The following is a 15,732-nucleotide window of genomic DNA, read 5'->3' on the forward strand; positions in this document are numbered from 1 at the left end:
TCAAATCAAGTCCAGACTCAACCGCTTCACTCCCACATTTTTCACACAGAAGATGTGAGTGAGAAAAGCCCAGCCAAGAACTGGGGAACATTCCCATCCTTTGGGAGCAGCAGCCCCTGAGCAGGCCCCTCCTCAGCCACAGGAGTTTATAGATCCCCACCATCTGTTGCAAGGCCCAGATAAGGGGAGGCCAGGCTCCAGTTCCAGCCTTGTTGCACTGCGGTGTGGAGGTGCTCCTGTTCCTGGGAGGCAGGTGGGTGGGAATGCTCAGCCACACACACATTAGGGTCCAGCTCCCTTCCCACACAGACAGACTCAGCAACCAAAGGCAGTGGGTTTGCAGCCTGACACTCAGAGCCAGCCCTTGGCTGGTGGGCCCTGCTGCCGTGGTTAAACACCAGGGCTAAAGTCAGACCATGTCCAAAAGTCTCCCTGCAGCCAGCAGGGAGAACCCAGGGGTTCTCCAGCACAGGAGATGTCAGCTCCAAGGCTTCTCAATTCACCACTGACATCCCAAACTGGCTGGTTGCAGCCAGCCTTTCCTACAGGGGAGGGACAGTCCCTTGACTGAGAGCTCGGGAGTTCTCAGGAGTCTCAGTCCTGCACCCCCACGAGGGCAGCCCTCTCCAGCCACATTCCTGACCATCACACACCCTGGGGCTGCCATTCCAGGTGCATGAGGGCAACCAAAAGGGCAGAAAGCAACATTCCCAGCTAAAAGGCTAAAAGGCTTGAAGGGAATTTCACAGCAATGAAATTGCAACATTCTTCTACACTCCCCAAAGCTCTCAGCCTACCGTCACCAGGCACACGATGCAGGATGTCAGCAGATGCAGGACAAGCCTTGGAGCAGTTCAGGGGGCAGAGATTTGTTATGGAGCATCTTCTCCAACCTGCTCCAGAAACATGAGCTCCCCCCATCTCAGTGAGTGGGAAATGGGGTGGCCAACATCTCTGAGCACAGGCACTGCCCCGTGGCTGACAGTGGGGCTCCAGCTAGACACAGGGATCACATGTCCCAGCTCATCCCTCATGCTGCTGGAGGAGCCAGCAGATCCCCAGGTCCACCCACAGTGCTGGGGGCAGCAGGTCCAGGACAGCCAGACAGCCCCCCAGTTTCATTCCCAGAGCCCAAGAAAGCCTGGCAGCCACAGGGGTTTCGTTCCCCCCAGGTTATCTGTGAGGTTTCAGAGGTGCCCAGTTCAACAGGTCAAACCATTTATCTCATTCCTAACCAGGTTTTGGAGCAACTAACCATGAAATCAGCCTGTCCATGAGCATCCCACGGGCAGGGGAGACAGTGGGGACTTGCTTGGCTATCGTCACAGGCTCCTGTCCACAAGCAGAAGGAGGGACAGGGGCATGCGACAGGTACAACTTGGGTGGCTCTGGGGGCAGCTGCCACCCAAAAATGGCACTGGCAGGACAGGCCTGGCAAACTGGCACCAGCAGAGCTGCTGCAGCAGCAGCCACCTGAGGCACAGAGATTTTTCAGCCTGACTGTCAGGAAGGAAAATGTACAATCTGAGCCTTTCCAAGGAAATCTCTGTGCAAAGCTGCAAACAGAACAAATAAGAGAAGTTTCTGCATCAGAACAGGTCAGTTCCAGTTATTAGGAAGCCACTAAAAATGCCTCTGGAATCCAGTGCTAGCAGTGGCCCCAGTCACCACGCTCCTGCTCCCTGTTTACCCAGGGTGATTTGAATAAATACAGGAAAAAAACAAAGTCCAAAAACCGTGAGGGAAGTGGAGGGGGGAGGCAAAGGGCAGCAAGCAGGGAAGAAATGAATGATGAAGCCATCCAGAAGACAAGAGCCCTTCTCCCCCGCAGTCCCTCGGGGATCCAGGGAAGCGGGCAGCTCCGCATCCAGCCACACACGTCTTTAGCAACACGCTGCAGCACGCGCCAAATGCTGGAAATAAAAGGAGACAGCTCAGCCATATCCATCTCTGCACTAAGTAAAAATAGAGATGCCAGGAGCTGGGCACGACTGCCTTCTTCCAAGGTGATTTAAGGAGAGCAGCAGGAGACTTCAAATTACTTTTTCCCACGACCCAGTGAGATGCCCTTCCTGGGGGAGCTGGTGTTTCATCTCAGGCAAGAGGAAAGCACAGGACACGCGTCCCCTCCCCTGCCAGGGGCAGGCTGTATGTGCACATCCCTATTTCCAAAATCCAGTCATGTCCTGAGCAAGCAGAGACTCACTGGCCACCCTGCACCCAGCTCCAGTCCCAAGTGAACTCCTCTGGCTTCAAGTCCCATCTGTGTCACACACCTGCCACAACAGTAATGGGCAGAGGTGGAGGGGAAGGTGATGCTGATATCTTGGTTGGTTTGGGGTTTTGGGGGTGAGCAGGGGAGGCAGCAAAACCAGTTCATAGAATCACAGAATACTATGAGCTGGAAGAATACCATGATCCACAAGGACCATCCAGTCCAGCTCCTGGCCCTGCACAGACACCCCAACAATCTCACCCTGTCCCTCAGAGCGTTGTCCAAACCCTCCTGGAGCTCTGGCAGCCTTGGGGCTGTGCCCACTGCCCTGGGGAGCCTGGTCAGTGCCCAACCACCCTCTGGGGGAGGAACCTTTCCCTAATATCCAACCTAACCCTGCCCTGGTACAACCTTGCACAGCTGGGGGTGGTGGCTGTTGCAATTGGCAGCAGTTTACACAGGACAAACAGACCGAATGTCCCATCATTCCCTTTCCTCTGCAAGGACAGATGAAGAACTGGTGACCAAGCTCTGTAACAGCACTTAGGAAAAGCCCTGGGGTTCTGCCAGCTGAAGCCTCCCCAAGTCACCACGTGGCCTCAGCCCTGCCTGCTGGACCCAGAGTCTCCAGCCATCCCTGGTGCAGGGAAGGAGGGGCCCAGCCTTGTATCCATGGGATGAGATGGATGGCAGAGCCACCCTGTGCATCCGCAGTGACCTCACGCAGGACAAGGGACCAGGGCACACATTTGTAACCAGAGGGGATCTGGGGACTGAGACACCCTTTGGAATACTTGTGTGCACCTGAGTGCAGATAACAGGGGAGCAGAGGAGGAGAGAGTGCTGTGGGAATCAAACAAGTCTGCATCAGAGAAGTCTTCATTTCATGGCAACCAGCCATGGGGAGCCAGAGCCCCCCTTCCTCATCCCTCTCCATCAGAGCCACGGCAGACAGTGATCGCTTTTTAATTAGATTCCTTCAACCTGCCGTCTGAGCGTCAAGAGCTGCAGGGACTGAGAGCATCTCATGAGCTGGGAATGAGCCATTTTCCACCCCAAGGGTCAGAAACAGCCCTGGGAGAAGGGGGTGATGGATCCTCCTGAGCCCCAAGCCCTTCCCAAACCCACAGCAGCATGGACCTGTCCTTGACAGAAGGACGGGCTGTGGCAGTGGCAGCAGGAAGTCACCTCAACACAGCACCGCAGTTCCACCTCAGAGTGACACCTCTGGGTTCAGCAAAGATCACAAGTTTGGGTGATCTTTTAGATCTTTCAGCCCTGTAGAGGCCCTGCCCTGGATCTGTATGAAGATGAGGGGTTTGGGGTTACCCAAACTGCCAGCAAAGCAGGATCAGATGGTGCTGGGAAAATGGAAAGCCTGGGAGAGAGCAAGACCCACACACAGAGCAAGTTACTCGCAGTTTGTAGAGAGTGGGTAATTCCTAGAAAAGTTCCATGAAAAGTGGACACCAAGGAAACTGAAATCCCAAAAAGGGGCAGGATGAGGCTTTTTTGTACTGCTGATGGCCTTTACACAGAAACACACCCATACAACATCAGACAGAAAGGGCTCATGTCTGCTGAGCAGGAAGGCTGGGAGCTCACAAGACACACAACTCCCTCGTGCATGAATATAGTAAGACACTACTAATTAAAACAACAGCTCCTAATTAATTCTCAGATGTCCCCATCCTTCTGGGTCCATCCTGTCAGTTCTTGAGACACAAATAGTCTTTCACAAGTCAGTGAGGCAAGAGCAGAGCTTACACCAAATGCTGGAGGCAGTGGTCGGTTTGGCACAACCTTAAGGATTGTCTGGGGAGGTTTTTATTTTCTTCCTTCCCAAGAGCCCAGCACAGGGGCAGGAAAGAGACTTGGCCCCTAATGTGGAAGAAGAGGAGTTGTCTAGAAGAGTAGTCTATGCTTTCCATCTCAACTCAAATCCAAGCCTGTATCCAGGCCCCAGGAGGTGACTTGTCTGGAGCTGACACTCATGGAGCAGCTTCTCCCACACCACCAGCAGCCCTCAGCACATGGAGGACTTGGATGCTGCTCCCTGTGACCAGAGGGGACATCCCACCTCCCACGGCCTTCCAGCCCATCACAGAGCTCACACCCAACACAGCTCCCTGCTCCAAGGCTGCAGACAGGCTCCCAGGGAAATACTGAGTCCTTGCTACAGTTTGACCTGTCTCTGCCCCCGTGCTGCTGCCCATGGCAATGCTTCTGCCACACACGAGCCCAGCTGGGGCCCAGGACACCCCTGCAGCCCCCTCTGCACTGGCTTTAGCATCATTTAGCCCTGAGGAGCGAGCTCTGCCACTCAGTCATTCCTTCCCCAGGCTGGCACATGCCCTCTGCACCCTGCAAGAGGCTGGACCAGCGAAACCCCTCACGGCAGTGAAAGGGACAGTCCCTCCTTTCCTGGCTCTGACCTTTCAGTGAGATGATTTCTAGGTCAGCAGAGCCCTGCAAGCCCAAGCTGAGCAGTGCCAGTTCTCCCTGGCTGTGGCAACTGAGCTGTACATGCCCACTGCCAGGCTAAGGCAGGAGGATCCCCCTGGATGTCCCACACAACCTGCAGGAAGCACAGCCCCACCCAGCACAGCCCCACGCTGCAGGAAGGCCGGACCAGCTCCTCAACACAGCCTGGAAAAACTCCACCTGTAGCAACCCCAGCTCTGCCACACGGGCAAAGCGACCCACAGTCATTATCTTGGCCACGCATGAGTTATTTTAGCCCAAGTCCATCCGAGCACGGGGGAGGGGCAGGAATGGACACACAGAGGATGTCCTCATTCTAGGAATGCAGAAGCCTCCAAAGGGAGGCTGGGCAGGTGTGTGCCTGTAGAAAATCAGGAGAACAAATCTTGTCTGAGCCCTTTCCCAGGCAGGTCTGTCCTCCCCACCTCTTCCAGCACTTTCTTCCATCACACTGAGAGCAACAAGCAAACCTACATTTTCCAGCTCCTCCCCAAAATCAGGGGTCAACGTACACCCTGAGAGAAGAAAGCTAACTCTTGGGCTCCTGTTTAGAACAAACTCCTGTTCAAACCAAAGGCTTTTCTCCCTTGTGGAGCCAACAGGTTTATTTATAGCATCCCAGTGTTTTATCAGCACGCTGTCTGCCCTCGAAGGAAGGGGGTCATCTCAAACATCTGGAATTAAATCCTCAGCTGAGCACATTTAACGAGCCTGTCTCTGCACATGTCGGGCTGGGGGTGGAACAAGGCCACCAGTGAACCAGGCCACAGGGGAGGGGGACTACCACGTGCCACAAAGTCTGTGCCTTGGATCTGCTCCTTAGCAACAGGCATGAAAACACTGCAGCACCTGCACACAGGGCCTGATGGGCTGCACCCTTCACCCCTATCCCTGCTGTGCTGCTGCTGCCACCAGCACCTCACTGCTCTAAAAACATGCTCCTGAAAGGGGGTGCTGGGGGAGTCACTCCTCCAAAACCGCCTCTTGCAAAAACAAGGCAAGTCTGGGCTTTTTTTTAAGCTTCAGGCTGAGGTAGTTCCCAGTGCTGTGCCATGCAGAAGCCTGGGAAGAGGGGGGAGGAATGGGCTTGCTCTGCCTTGAGAGCCCACAAAGGCAGAGGAGGCTGAACCATAACAGGCAGGCAGAGCAGAGTCAGTGGACATGGCCTAGCACTGGCTACAGAGGAAGCAGGGAAGGAGAAAATTGTACATCAGACCAGTTTTGGGAGCCCAAACGCTCGCCTCATCCTAAACAGACGGCCTGTTTGACCTGAACAGTCCAGCGGAGCTGGACACAGGGCAACCCTCAGGTCCTGCAAGGAGAGCAACTGTGCACCACCCCAGCACCCTGAGGGACTGTCCTCTTCCTCCCAAGCCATGGATGGCAGATGCAGGTATCCCTGTGTGCTGGGAACAGCCAGATCAGAGCAGCAGAGGAGGCACTGCAAGATTCTATCTGGCAGAGAGAGAGGCAGATCTCACAGCTCCCTACGAATATCTCCATGCCAGCCACCCACCTCAGCCATGCTGGCAGCACTCAGAGCCTCCTCTCCCAACATCCATCCCTCTGAGAGTTGGAGGGGAAGTGCAGAGAGGCTGCAGAGCAGCAGAAGGCTGGAGGAGATAGTGGCAGCGTTTCATGTGGATCTTCAACCGCTCTGGGGTGTGCAGCCAACTTTCAGTCTCAAGGAACTTCTTTGCTTTGTGTTTCTCTGGACAGAAATTCAGAGGGGGAAGCTGTGACCTGTTTGGAGAGTGGAGTGCTTGTCTGCCTTCTAGATCCTCACTTTTCTTCATCCCATCCATGAGAGATGAGTCTATGGTGCTCTTGGGTGGGATGGACTGGGATGGGACCAAACTGCAGGCAGGGCCTGCAGGTGCCAGCCTGCTACAGGAACATCTCATATTTAGGATCTCAGCAAAGTCCAGAAGAGCTTTACTCACCATCCCCTACACAAGACAGGTCCTAATTTACTCCATCCTTCTCAGGGTGCCTGGGCAACTTAAACTGACTTTTGTGAGCCCTGAATTTAAGCAAGTTATGCTCTTCAAAGCAAAACAAGGCTGTGCACACAGAAGCGGTCAGGGCATCCTGATCTTCAGCATTTGGCCCCTAGAACAGCCCTGTGGGAAGGGAATGCAAGTCCCAGATGCCCAGTGTGCAGCCAGACAAGTGGAGTGGAGCAGAGTCAGCAGCTCGCCCCGGCTCACAGGAATGCTGATGGATGCCAGGACCTGCCAGCACTCAACACTTCAGCCAGCCAGGGACCACAGCCACCCTTCCTTGGGCTGAGCAGCACTGAAACAGGAGTGAGGAACCTCTTTTTTTATAGCTTGCCCAAAGTGGAATAGGTTTCCACCCAGCACTTAGCACTGCTTTAGGCCAGAGTGTTTAAGATATTCTGGTACACTCGACTTGGCTGTCTAAAAAAGGAAGAACCGGGCAAGGAGCCCCACCACAACCTACCACAGAGCACTGCAGGTCCCAGGAGGGGTGTGCTGGGTGCTTTGAGACCAGTCAGGGCCAGGGTGTAACCAAACTACCCCTTCAAACTCATTAACTCCACTGTTCTTTCCCAGCAAATGCAAAGCCTGGCACCCTTTCCCACCTCGCTGGCAGAACAAGCCGCGATTCCCAAGGAGCAGCCAGGGAGGCTGAGCCCTCTGATGTCCTGGGAACACACCTCTGTGAGCGACCACCGCCAGCTCCACTCTGCTCTTCCCACACCCCGGAGCAGGTTTGACCTGCTCCTTCTCCCAGACAGCCCCTCTGCCCTCGCCACAGGAGCATCACCCCTCCATCCTGGGTGGAAAAGCCACTGCAGCAGATAAACAGCCGACTGATCAGGTTTCCCTACTCACCACAAAGAGTTTGATTCACCAGAGCCTACTCCCTTTTCAGACTCTTTCTAAATAAAGGCTTCAAAGAGTTCTGGAAATTCATGCTTAACAGGCTTACAGTAATACCAGAGCATAAGGGCTCCTGTGGGCCAGACTCTGCTGCAGGACTGGGTCACGCTCATTTTCTTGTGACACTTTCAGATACACTTTTCTAGGAGTTAAGGCTAAAACAGGTCCTGCTCATTTTGGCAGACCCTCGCTGCCACACACGACAAGCTGGACACTGCTCTCCTGGCCTCAGCAACACACAGCCCTGCAGATGCAATGCAGAAGCTCAGGAAAGGAGATCAGGCTCCTTCACCCCCTCCTGAGGCTCAAGGGATGCTCCTGGGCATGAGCTCCCCAAAACCCACTCCCTATCTCAGAGATGAGCACTTGCAAAGTCAGTTCAGCACCTGGTGGGACAGGAAAGGCCTGTCACGTGCTGGGCACCCCCCAGCTGTGCCCGGGGCTGGAAGGACTCAGCACAGACAATATTGCCATAACCCAGTGTCCTGAGAGAGCCTCTGCCTCCACGGCACTGAGAAGGACAAAAGCAGCACGTTCAGGACTGCTCAGCCATCCTGGGAACAGTTTCAGTGTGAGGGGCTGGAGCCCACAGACAGGGAGAGGAGACAAGAAGCATGGAGAGAAGGAACCACGTGGAATCGCACCGAGGTCCGTCCGCCCTGCTCCAGGCACTGAACTCACAACTCAGCAGATAGAACTGCTGAGACACCTCGGAATGATTTAGTGCTGCTGCAGCTCCCAGGCACGAGCCGGGAGCCAGCTCCCCTCCTCCCAGCAGGGGAGGTTTCAAGTGCTTTTTCCTGAAGAGCCTTATTTACGAGCAGTAAAGCAACCCTGCATTTAGTGCCTCCTCACTCCGCCCAGGTACCGGCGCGGGCAGGTTCTGCCATGGGGAGGCAGGAAGGCACAGCGTGGGATGGGAGATCCCAGCCCCACCTGCTCCCCACTGGAGATTTCACACACAACACTGAGATCTGGAGAACTGCTTTTGCACATCTCTGTTGTCAAGAAATCCCCCAACCCCGGCATCTTTAGAGAAAACAGCCAGAATCCACTTCACTCTGCATAAGAGCTGCTCCTATGATTTTCTTTGATGCCATTCAATGCAAGCAGCTGGATTCTCTATTTATAGCAAGATCATCAGTTTGGAAAGATGACTTATGTTCTTGTTATTACCAGAGCACCAGATACATAACAAATCCTCGCTGTGCTGGGAGTGCTACAAGGGGGTAAGACAGTGCTCCCAGTCAGGTCGGGCACCTCAGAGGTCCAAACAGACAGAAAAGAAATATCCAGGACCTGAGCTGAACCCTGCCAGTTTTATCCTGTTCTTACTGCATTTGGGAGCATTTGGGATTCAGGTGGGTGTGTTTGGGAGGGATGAACAGTGAGCTGCTGCAGCGGTGTCACCTCTGGCCTGAGCTGCTGGAGCCAGAACGACCGAGAACACGGTGCCGTCAGCAAGAACAAAGGAGTGGAAGTCATAAGCATTAGTGCTCCAGAAATGATTCATGCTTCTTGGAAACAGCTTTTGCTAAGGATATCTGATAAGCTCCAGTTTTTAATGAAGATTAAGGTGCTCAGAGATCAGGGTGTTTTCAAACTAGGTCTCCAAATAATTATAGGTTGGCACATCTTGTCGAGGGGGTCGGAAGCAGCATCCATCCATCCACCCCATATCCTCTCCACTGCCATCAGCCAGCACCTCAAGCTCCCAATACACCTGTGGGAGTTTGCTCAAGCCATGCAATTCAACCACATGGCCCTGAACCAGTACTTGATGCTGGGCAAAACAATACTCAGCCACAGGTACCCATTTTCTGGTGAAAGGCCTCTGCCCACAAACTTACACAGCAGAACATCTCGCTCACGTCTAACACTGGCACTCCATCACCTAGTTTTATTTTGCCATCAGAGAGAGTTGGGCATGTGAGTTGCTGTTTAAAGGCCATCACAAGCTGACAGAAGCCTGAACATCTCTGTGGTTTGAAGCCATTTCACCTCTGTTTCAGATCCTGGACACGACCCAGGGACTCTGAGCACACACAGAGGGCAAAAATCAGCTGACTGGCAGCACTCTGGTCCTTTGCTCGTTTTCTCCTCTCCTAAGCAGTTTCCATTTCTAGACAAGAGATTTGAAGAGTGACAGATTTTCAGAGCAGCACAAAGACACAATTAACTTCCACAGCAATTCCTGTTGCCAGATTCCAGAGGTCACACCAGTAGCCTAAAGACTGTAGGTTGGGTATCTCAGCAATCAGCCCTCAAGGAAAGAGGTACCAAATCAAAGCCCAGCCCTGGCATCCTTGCCAGGCTTTCAGAAGTGGCTGCCAGGAGCAGGAGGAGGAAAAGACTTGCCCCAGTGCCTGGCAGAGCACCTTTCTCTACGCGCTGGCACCGGTCAGGTCTGCAGCAGCTTCACAGCACAACCCAACCACCTCACTTGCTTCTCCTCTTGGAAGAGCCTGAGCATCCCCTCTCCAGACAGCAGAGGATGGGCCACATGTCACAGAATCATGAAATATTCTGAGCTGGAAGGGATCCACAAGGATCATCAAGTCCTACTCCTAAGCCCATGTGGGGATCAAACCCACAATGATATTAGCACCATGCTCTAACCAACTGAGATCATCTCAGGCTCCATCCTACTCTTACAGGCCATAAGAGCCTCTAGCAAGTCAAGTTACAGTTCCATATCTTCTACAGACCTACTTCTTCCCTGGGGATGACCTTCAGCACAAGATATTCCACTACACACACCAAGCACACCCATCCCTGCACCCGCACCTCCCTCGGCAGAGGGGCTGGCCAGAGCCAGCACCCTCCCTGGCTGCTCCTCCTCACCCAGCCCTGCCAGGGAAGGGGAACTGCCTCAGGAGGAGAGGGATGGAAACCCACAGGCTCCTTTGTCCCAGCCAGGGAGCCTCCCCTGCCGCCGACCTGACTCCAGCCCTGAAAGACAAGCTCCATCTCTGACAGCTCTGCGCTGCTCCGGGGAAGGAATAAGCACTCACACCCCGTTTGTCACACTTGGAAGCAAATCAGATAGACACAACTCCACTCCACTTGTCCTCCCATTTTGTTAAACAAGGGATGGGAGGCCGTGGCACGTCTCCTCGCCAAGGAAAGCAGCAAACAGGTTTTCAGCTGAGCACAAGTGCTGCGCGGGCGGGGGGAGCGGCAGAGAGGCAGCGACAAGAGACACAAACCCACCTCGTGATCAGTTATTGACTCCAGAGGAGCTGGAGCTCTCTCAGCAAGCCAGCCAGGAGAGCAAAAATCCCTCTTTTGTTCCCCAGCCTCAGACAGACTTGGCCACACAGCTCCCTGCTGTCTCGCTCCACACAATGAGAGAGAAAGTTAATCCACCTCTGCTATAGCAGGAGCCATCCCGGCTGGCTGCCCGAGCGATCCAGGAGCATTCCTGCACAGCAGGGAATTCCTGCCTCATCCTGGCACCCACCACTGCTCGTGGATACCAGACGGCTCGAGGACCTCACTGGGCACTGCCAGGATTGCCAGGGATAGCGGCAGCTTTGGAGCTGCTCCTGCTTTCCAAACCCCACAGGCCCTTGCTCAGCTCTTTGGGTGCTGTGCTCCCTCCCCACAGCACATCCCAAAGCAGGGACCAGCTGTGGGATCCCTCCTGCCCCGACGGTGTGCAGGTGACCTGTGCTGCCAGCACAGAGATTTCAAACCCACCTTTAAAGACAAACTTCTGACTCAGGATAGAGCCAGGTTCAGACTGCTAAGCAGGGACTGAGTCCATCCTGTCCCAGGCAGCCCAAGCCACAGCCTTTCTGCAGGAACAATATTTTGCACTGTATCAGAGGTCAAGTGGTAGGAGGACAGTGGCCAACAGAGTCCTTTGGTGCTACCCCTTCCCCTCAGGAAGGGCACAGGTTACACACACGTCAGAACTACCTTGCACATTAGCCAAACCCAAACTTCTTCCTACTGCCCTCCTAGGGAACAGAAGTCATCTTTTAGTTTGGGCACATGACTCAGGATTTGAGTGACCTGCTCCCCATCCCCCTTCACCACCAGCTTTCTCTGTTCTCCTTATGAGAAGTGAGAATATTTACTACATTTAAGATCAGAGAAGGAAATTATGATTCACGGGCTCTCTGCTCTGCAGAAATGGGAATTATGTATCTGTATTTCGAGAGCGTGAACAGACACAGGTACTTGTGTCTGGAGCTTTGTAGTTCAAGGGAGTGATTTTAAAGTCAAGTCATCCCTGCATAAACCTGGACAGCTAAATAACAGAGCAGGGAATAGCAAAGTGCTGAAATCTGTTCCGGAAAGCACTTGCTGTTTTTTTACTCTCAGTGACCTGGCAGAGAGGGCTGTTATTTTAACATTACACTTGTTGTGGTGAGAAGCCTCACTGAACAGCAGACAGAGGGACCGAAATAATCCACACAGTCCCCTGAAAGGCACAGAGTTGAGAGGAAAGTGCTCCATCATCCTCGAGCAGCACAAGCCTTTGTTCTGCACGCTCCTGCCGGCAACAGGGACTGCCTGCCCTGCTCCAAACAAACTTCCCTCCTCCCTCCCCCCAAATTAACTCCATCTCCAGCTGTCCCCGCGCAAGCTTCCTGTAAGATTAATGATTCTTTGTACACCCATGTTTGATGATTTACCCAGCAAGCCAGGCACAATGATTAGGAATTCTGCGTTTCCATCAGCGCTCTCCCCTGAGGCTCAGAAGTTTTCTGGGAAGGTCCTTCACCCTGGCACGGCCAGAGGGAGAAGTGTGCCTCCCCAGAAGGTCCATGTGGGTCACCAAGGACCAGTGACACTGTCACAAGGTCAGCTGAAGATGATGTGCTCCTGAACAGCCTTCATTACTAGTCAGCAGGGCTGGCACGGACGCCAGCGTAAGTGGGAGCATTTATGATCCCCAAAGGTGTGTCTCCAGCTATGCTGTCCTGTGACCCAAGATTTCTGGTGTGTCTAGCAAGGCAGAACTGAGCTCTGTTTGTTTGCATTGTCACCTTTCAGAAGGTGCAATTTTCAAGAGCCATAAGTTACCGTGTGAAGAGTCATCTACAGGCTTGTTCTGCCTGTGATCTCACACACCTCAACCCTGACACCTCACCGGGCTTGCCTGGCTCAGGAAATGGAAAGTACCAAACCTTGGTGCTGTGGGCCAGAACCACCAGGGGTGAGGATTCCTGGGAGTTGTTTGTTAGTCTGAAAAGTCACAGCTGGTCACAGATGTGGGGGTATATAGTATGTAAGACAAGCTGATGCCACCCACCTCTCCTCACACCCCAGCAGAAAGCCAGAGGTGTCAGAGGTTGTATGATCCCTGTGGAGCTTAAGGGGTTTGACTACTCCCTTTAAGATCTCTTCCCAGCATGTTAATTGCTGTTAAAGGGTGTTTCAGCAGCTACATGAGCCTCTTCCTCTGATAGTGAGACATTTCCTTCATCCAGAAAGAAGGAGAGGAATCCAAGAGATTCCCCAGCCCCAGTGTGGAGCATTCAAACACCAGAGACCACAAGCTACAGAGCAGGAGGGAGAACACACAGCAAAGAGCCACCTTGCACTTGGCAGACATTGGTTTCATATCCCAACATGACTTAACTTGGTGAGTTCAGACACCACTTATGGAAAGTTTCCGCCCCAGCTTGTGAAGCCAATGTACAGGAAATTCAGCTTAAAAGAGCTGCTCAGGTCACCTCTGCACAGGAGAAGCAACAGCCAAATGGAACTCACCTCAGATTTTGGCTCTGTGCTTCTGTTAGCTTTCCTAGAGCCCTGCTCAGCTGCCCCAGCTCTAACCAAAATCCCTGCACTAGCACCAAACACCAGATCCCACAGCCAAACCCCTCCTGGGTTCAGGGACTAGACCAGACCCCGATGTTTCACAGAATCAAAGCAATAAGGAAGAGAAAGAAGGTCTAAAACAAAGAGACACCTTCCCCTCTCCCTACAACAACCGGGAAGCACACCAGGAAGCAAAGGAGAGCTGGTGTAGAGCAGAACCTGGCAGGTCCTCTCGAGATAGGAGCTGCAGGGGCAGCAGCAAGGTGTAACTGTGGCCAGGGGCCAGCACAACCAAACTCTCCAAGGCCAAACGCGCTAATCTCTCCCCGGAAGCTCCTTCAGGAACAGGGGTGGATATCAATGGGATGGGCCGTTAAGAACATCTTTGTTAAGATGTTCTTAACAAAGAAGATCGTTAAGAACATCTTTGCTGGAGGAAGCACCTCTGGGAGTACTCTCCAAGGAGATAAACGCTGGATCCACAACTGTTTTGCTCTGACAGGAATTAAACAGGCTACAAGTTTGCACTTGTCCTAGATACTTTTTTCCACCACAAGCTTTCAGAAAGCAGACAACTGGGAGAGGTGCTCACAAAAGCAAGACACAGGCAAGCGTAGGCACCATCATCCAGGCTGACATCTCTGTTCAAGACACATTGCATTTTACATTATTTGGTCTTTTTTTTCCCCCTAATATTCTGTTACAAAGGAAGAATTGCGCACACAAGAGAAGCAAGCAAGACCTCAGGGAAAACAGCAAATCGGTTCACATTTCCACAGCACTGAGCGCAAAGCTGACTTGCAAATGCAAACGACTTCTCTAAGGCGGGGGAGGAAGCTTCCAGTTTGGAAGATCCGAGCCCAGCAGCTCGTTTCCCTGCAGTTCATCCCCACCCCTCTGTCCTGATGGACTGCACCAGCCACGAGCAAGGCCTCGGTCTCACTTGGAGCAGCAGCCACCCCACCCCGCAATACCGGGAACACAGCCTCAGGAACACAGCCCAGACCACTGTGCCCGGCGGGCACTCTCTCCCCTGGCACACACAGGACCCTGTACGCAGCCCGGGCATCTCCCAGACTAGTTCAGCCACAGCTCAAACGGCCAAGTTCATCTGAGATGTTACAACACGGCTGATGGTGCCTGCGAGCGGGTGGGTAGGTGGGTGGGCAGCCCTGGTGCCGGGACACAGCATCGCCCACCTCCTCCCTCCTGCCGGGACACAGCATCGCCCACCTCCTCCCTCCTGCCGGGACACAGCATCGCCCACCTCCTCCCTCCTGCCGGAGCAGGGCTGTGCCCACCGGGACACGGCACCGTCCACCTCCTCCCACTGCCCTGCCCTGACACATTCGCCTGCCGGGCTCCGTCCAGCCCAGCGACACCAGGACTCGGGGCCGATGCCGGAGCGCTGCCGGCAGCGCAGGGAAGCCGCCGGGCTCCGGGAAGGCTGGACAGGGAAGGCAAGGACCGGGCTCCTCCACCACCTCCCGCTCCCACCTCGGGCACCCACCAGCTCCGCGGGCTGCCGTGGTTGTTTCGGGAGGGGTGCGGGGACGGTGTTTGCTTATTTACGGGACGGGAGCAAAAAAAGTAAGAGGAAGCAGAGGAGGAAATAATTCAGCAGGTTGCTCCCATCAGCCCCTCCCGGGCCGCCGCATGGCAGGAGGGGCGGCAGCGGCTGTGCCAGCCCCGGAGCCCCCGGTACCCACGGCGGGGAGGGGGAAACCCGGCTCCTCCCGGGCTCCCACCCCACGGCAGCCCGTGACCCTCCCTGGGGCACCCGCACGGCCCCGCGGGCTGCGGGCACGGCAGGCCCGGCTCACCTCGGTACTGCAGCGAGCCCGAGAGCCGCACGGTGACGGTGCCGGCCAGCGGCTCCCCGGGGCTGTACACGACGCGGCTCTCGCCCAGGCGGATCTCGAAGAGCTGCACCTTCCCCATGGCCGCGCCGGCCCGGCCGCTGCGCTCGCTCCGCTCCGCCCGCAGCCTCGGCACCTGCGGCCCCCGCTGGCCCTGCCCCGCCGGGCGGGGCCCGCTCCGCACCGCCCCCGCCGCCCGCCCCGCCCCGGCCCGGCCGCGCTGAGGGACGGGCGGGACTGAGGGACGGGCGGGTCTGAGGGCGGGGAGGGTCTGAGGGACGGGCGGGACTGAGGGACCGGGAGGGCCTGAAAGACGGGAGGGTCTGAGGGAACAGTGCGGGTCTGAGGGACCGAGCGGGACTGAGGGACGGGCGGGTTTGAGGGACGGGCGGGTCTGAGGGACCGGGAGGGTCTGAGGAGAGGGGCGGGTCGGGGGGACAGGGAGGGTCTGAGGGACCGGGAGGGTCTGAGGGACGGGGCAGCGCCG

General features: G+C 55.0%; 1 protein-coding gene across 1 annotated transcript in view; it reads right to left on the bottom strand.

The window, feature by feature from the left end:
- Nucleotides 1–15,361, bottom strand: part of ARRDC1 (arrestin domain containing 1) — a 40,160-nt gene extending 24,799 nt beyond the window's left edge. The window contains exon 1 of the mRNA XM_017835323.1: nucleotides 15,210–15,361. Within this exon, the coding sequence (XP_017690812.1) occupies nucleotides 15,210–15,327 (118 nt within the window). The 5' untranslated portion in view covers nucleotides 15,328–15,361. The remainder of the gene's footprint in view (nucleotides 1–15,209) is intronic.
- Between the last annotated feature and the right edge of the window lie 371 nt (nucleotides 15,362–15,732).

The sequence above is a fragment of the Lepidothrix coronata genome, unplaced genomic scaffold (assembly GCF_001604755.1).
Source record: "Lepidothrix coronata isolate B3197 unplaced genomic scaffold, Lepidothrix_coronata-1.0 Scaffold254, whole genome shotgun sequence".
Lineage (NCBI taxonomy): Eukaryota > Metazoa > Chordata > Aves > Passeriformes > Pipridae > Lepidothrix > Lepidothrix coronata.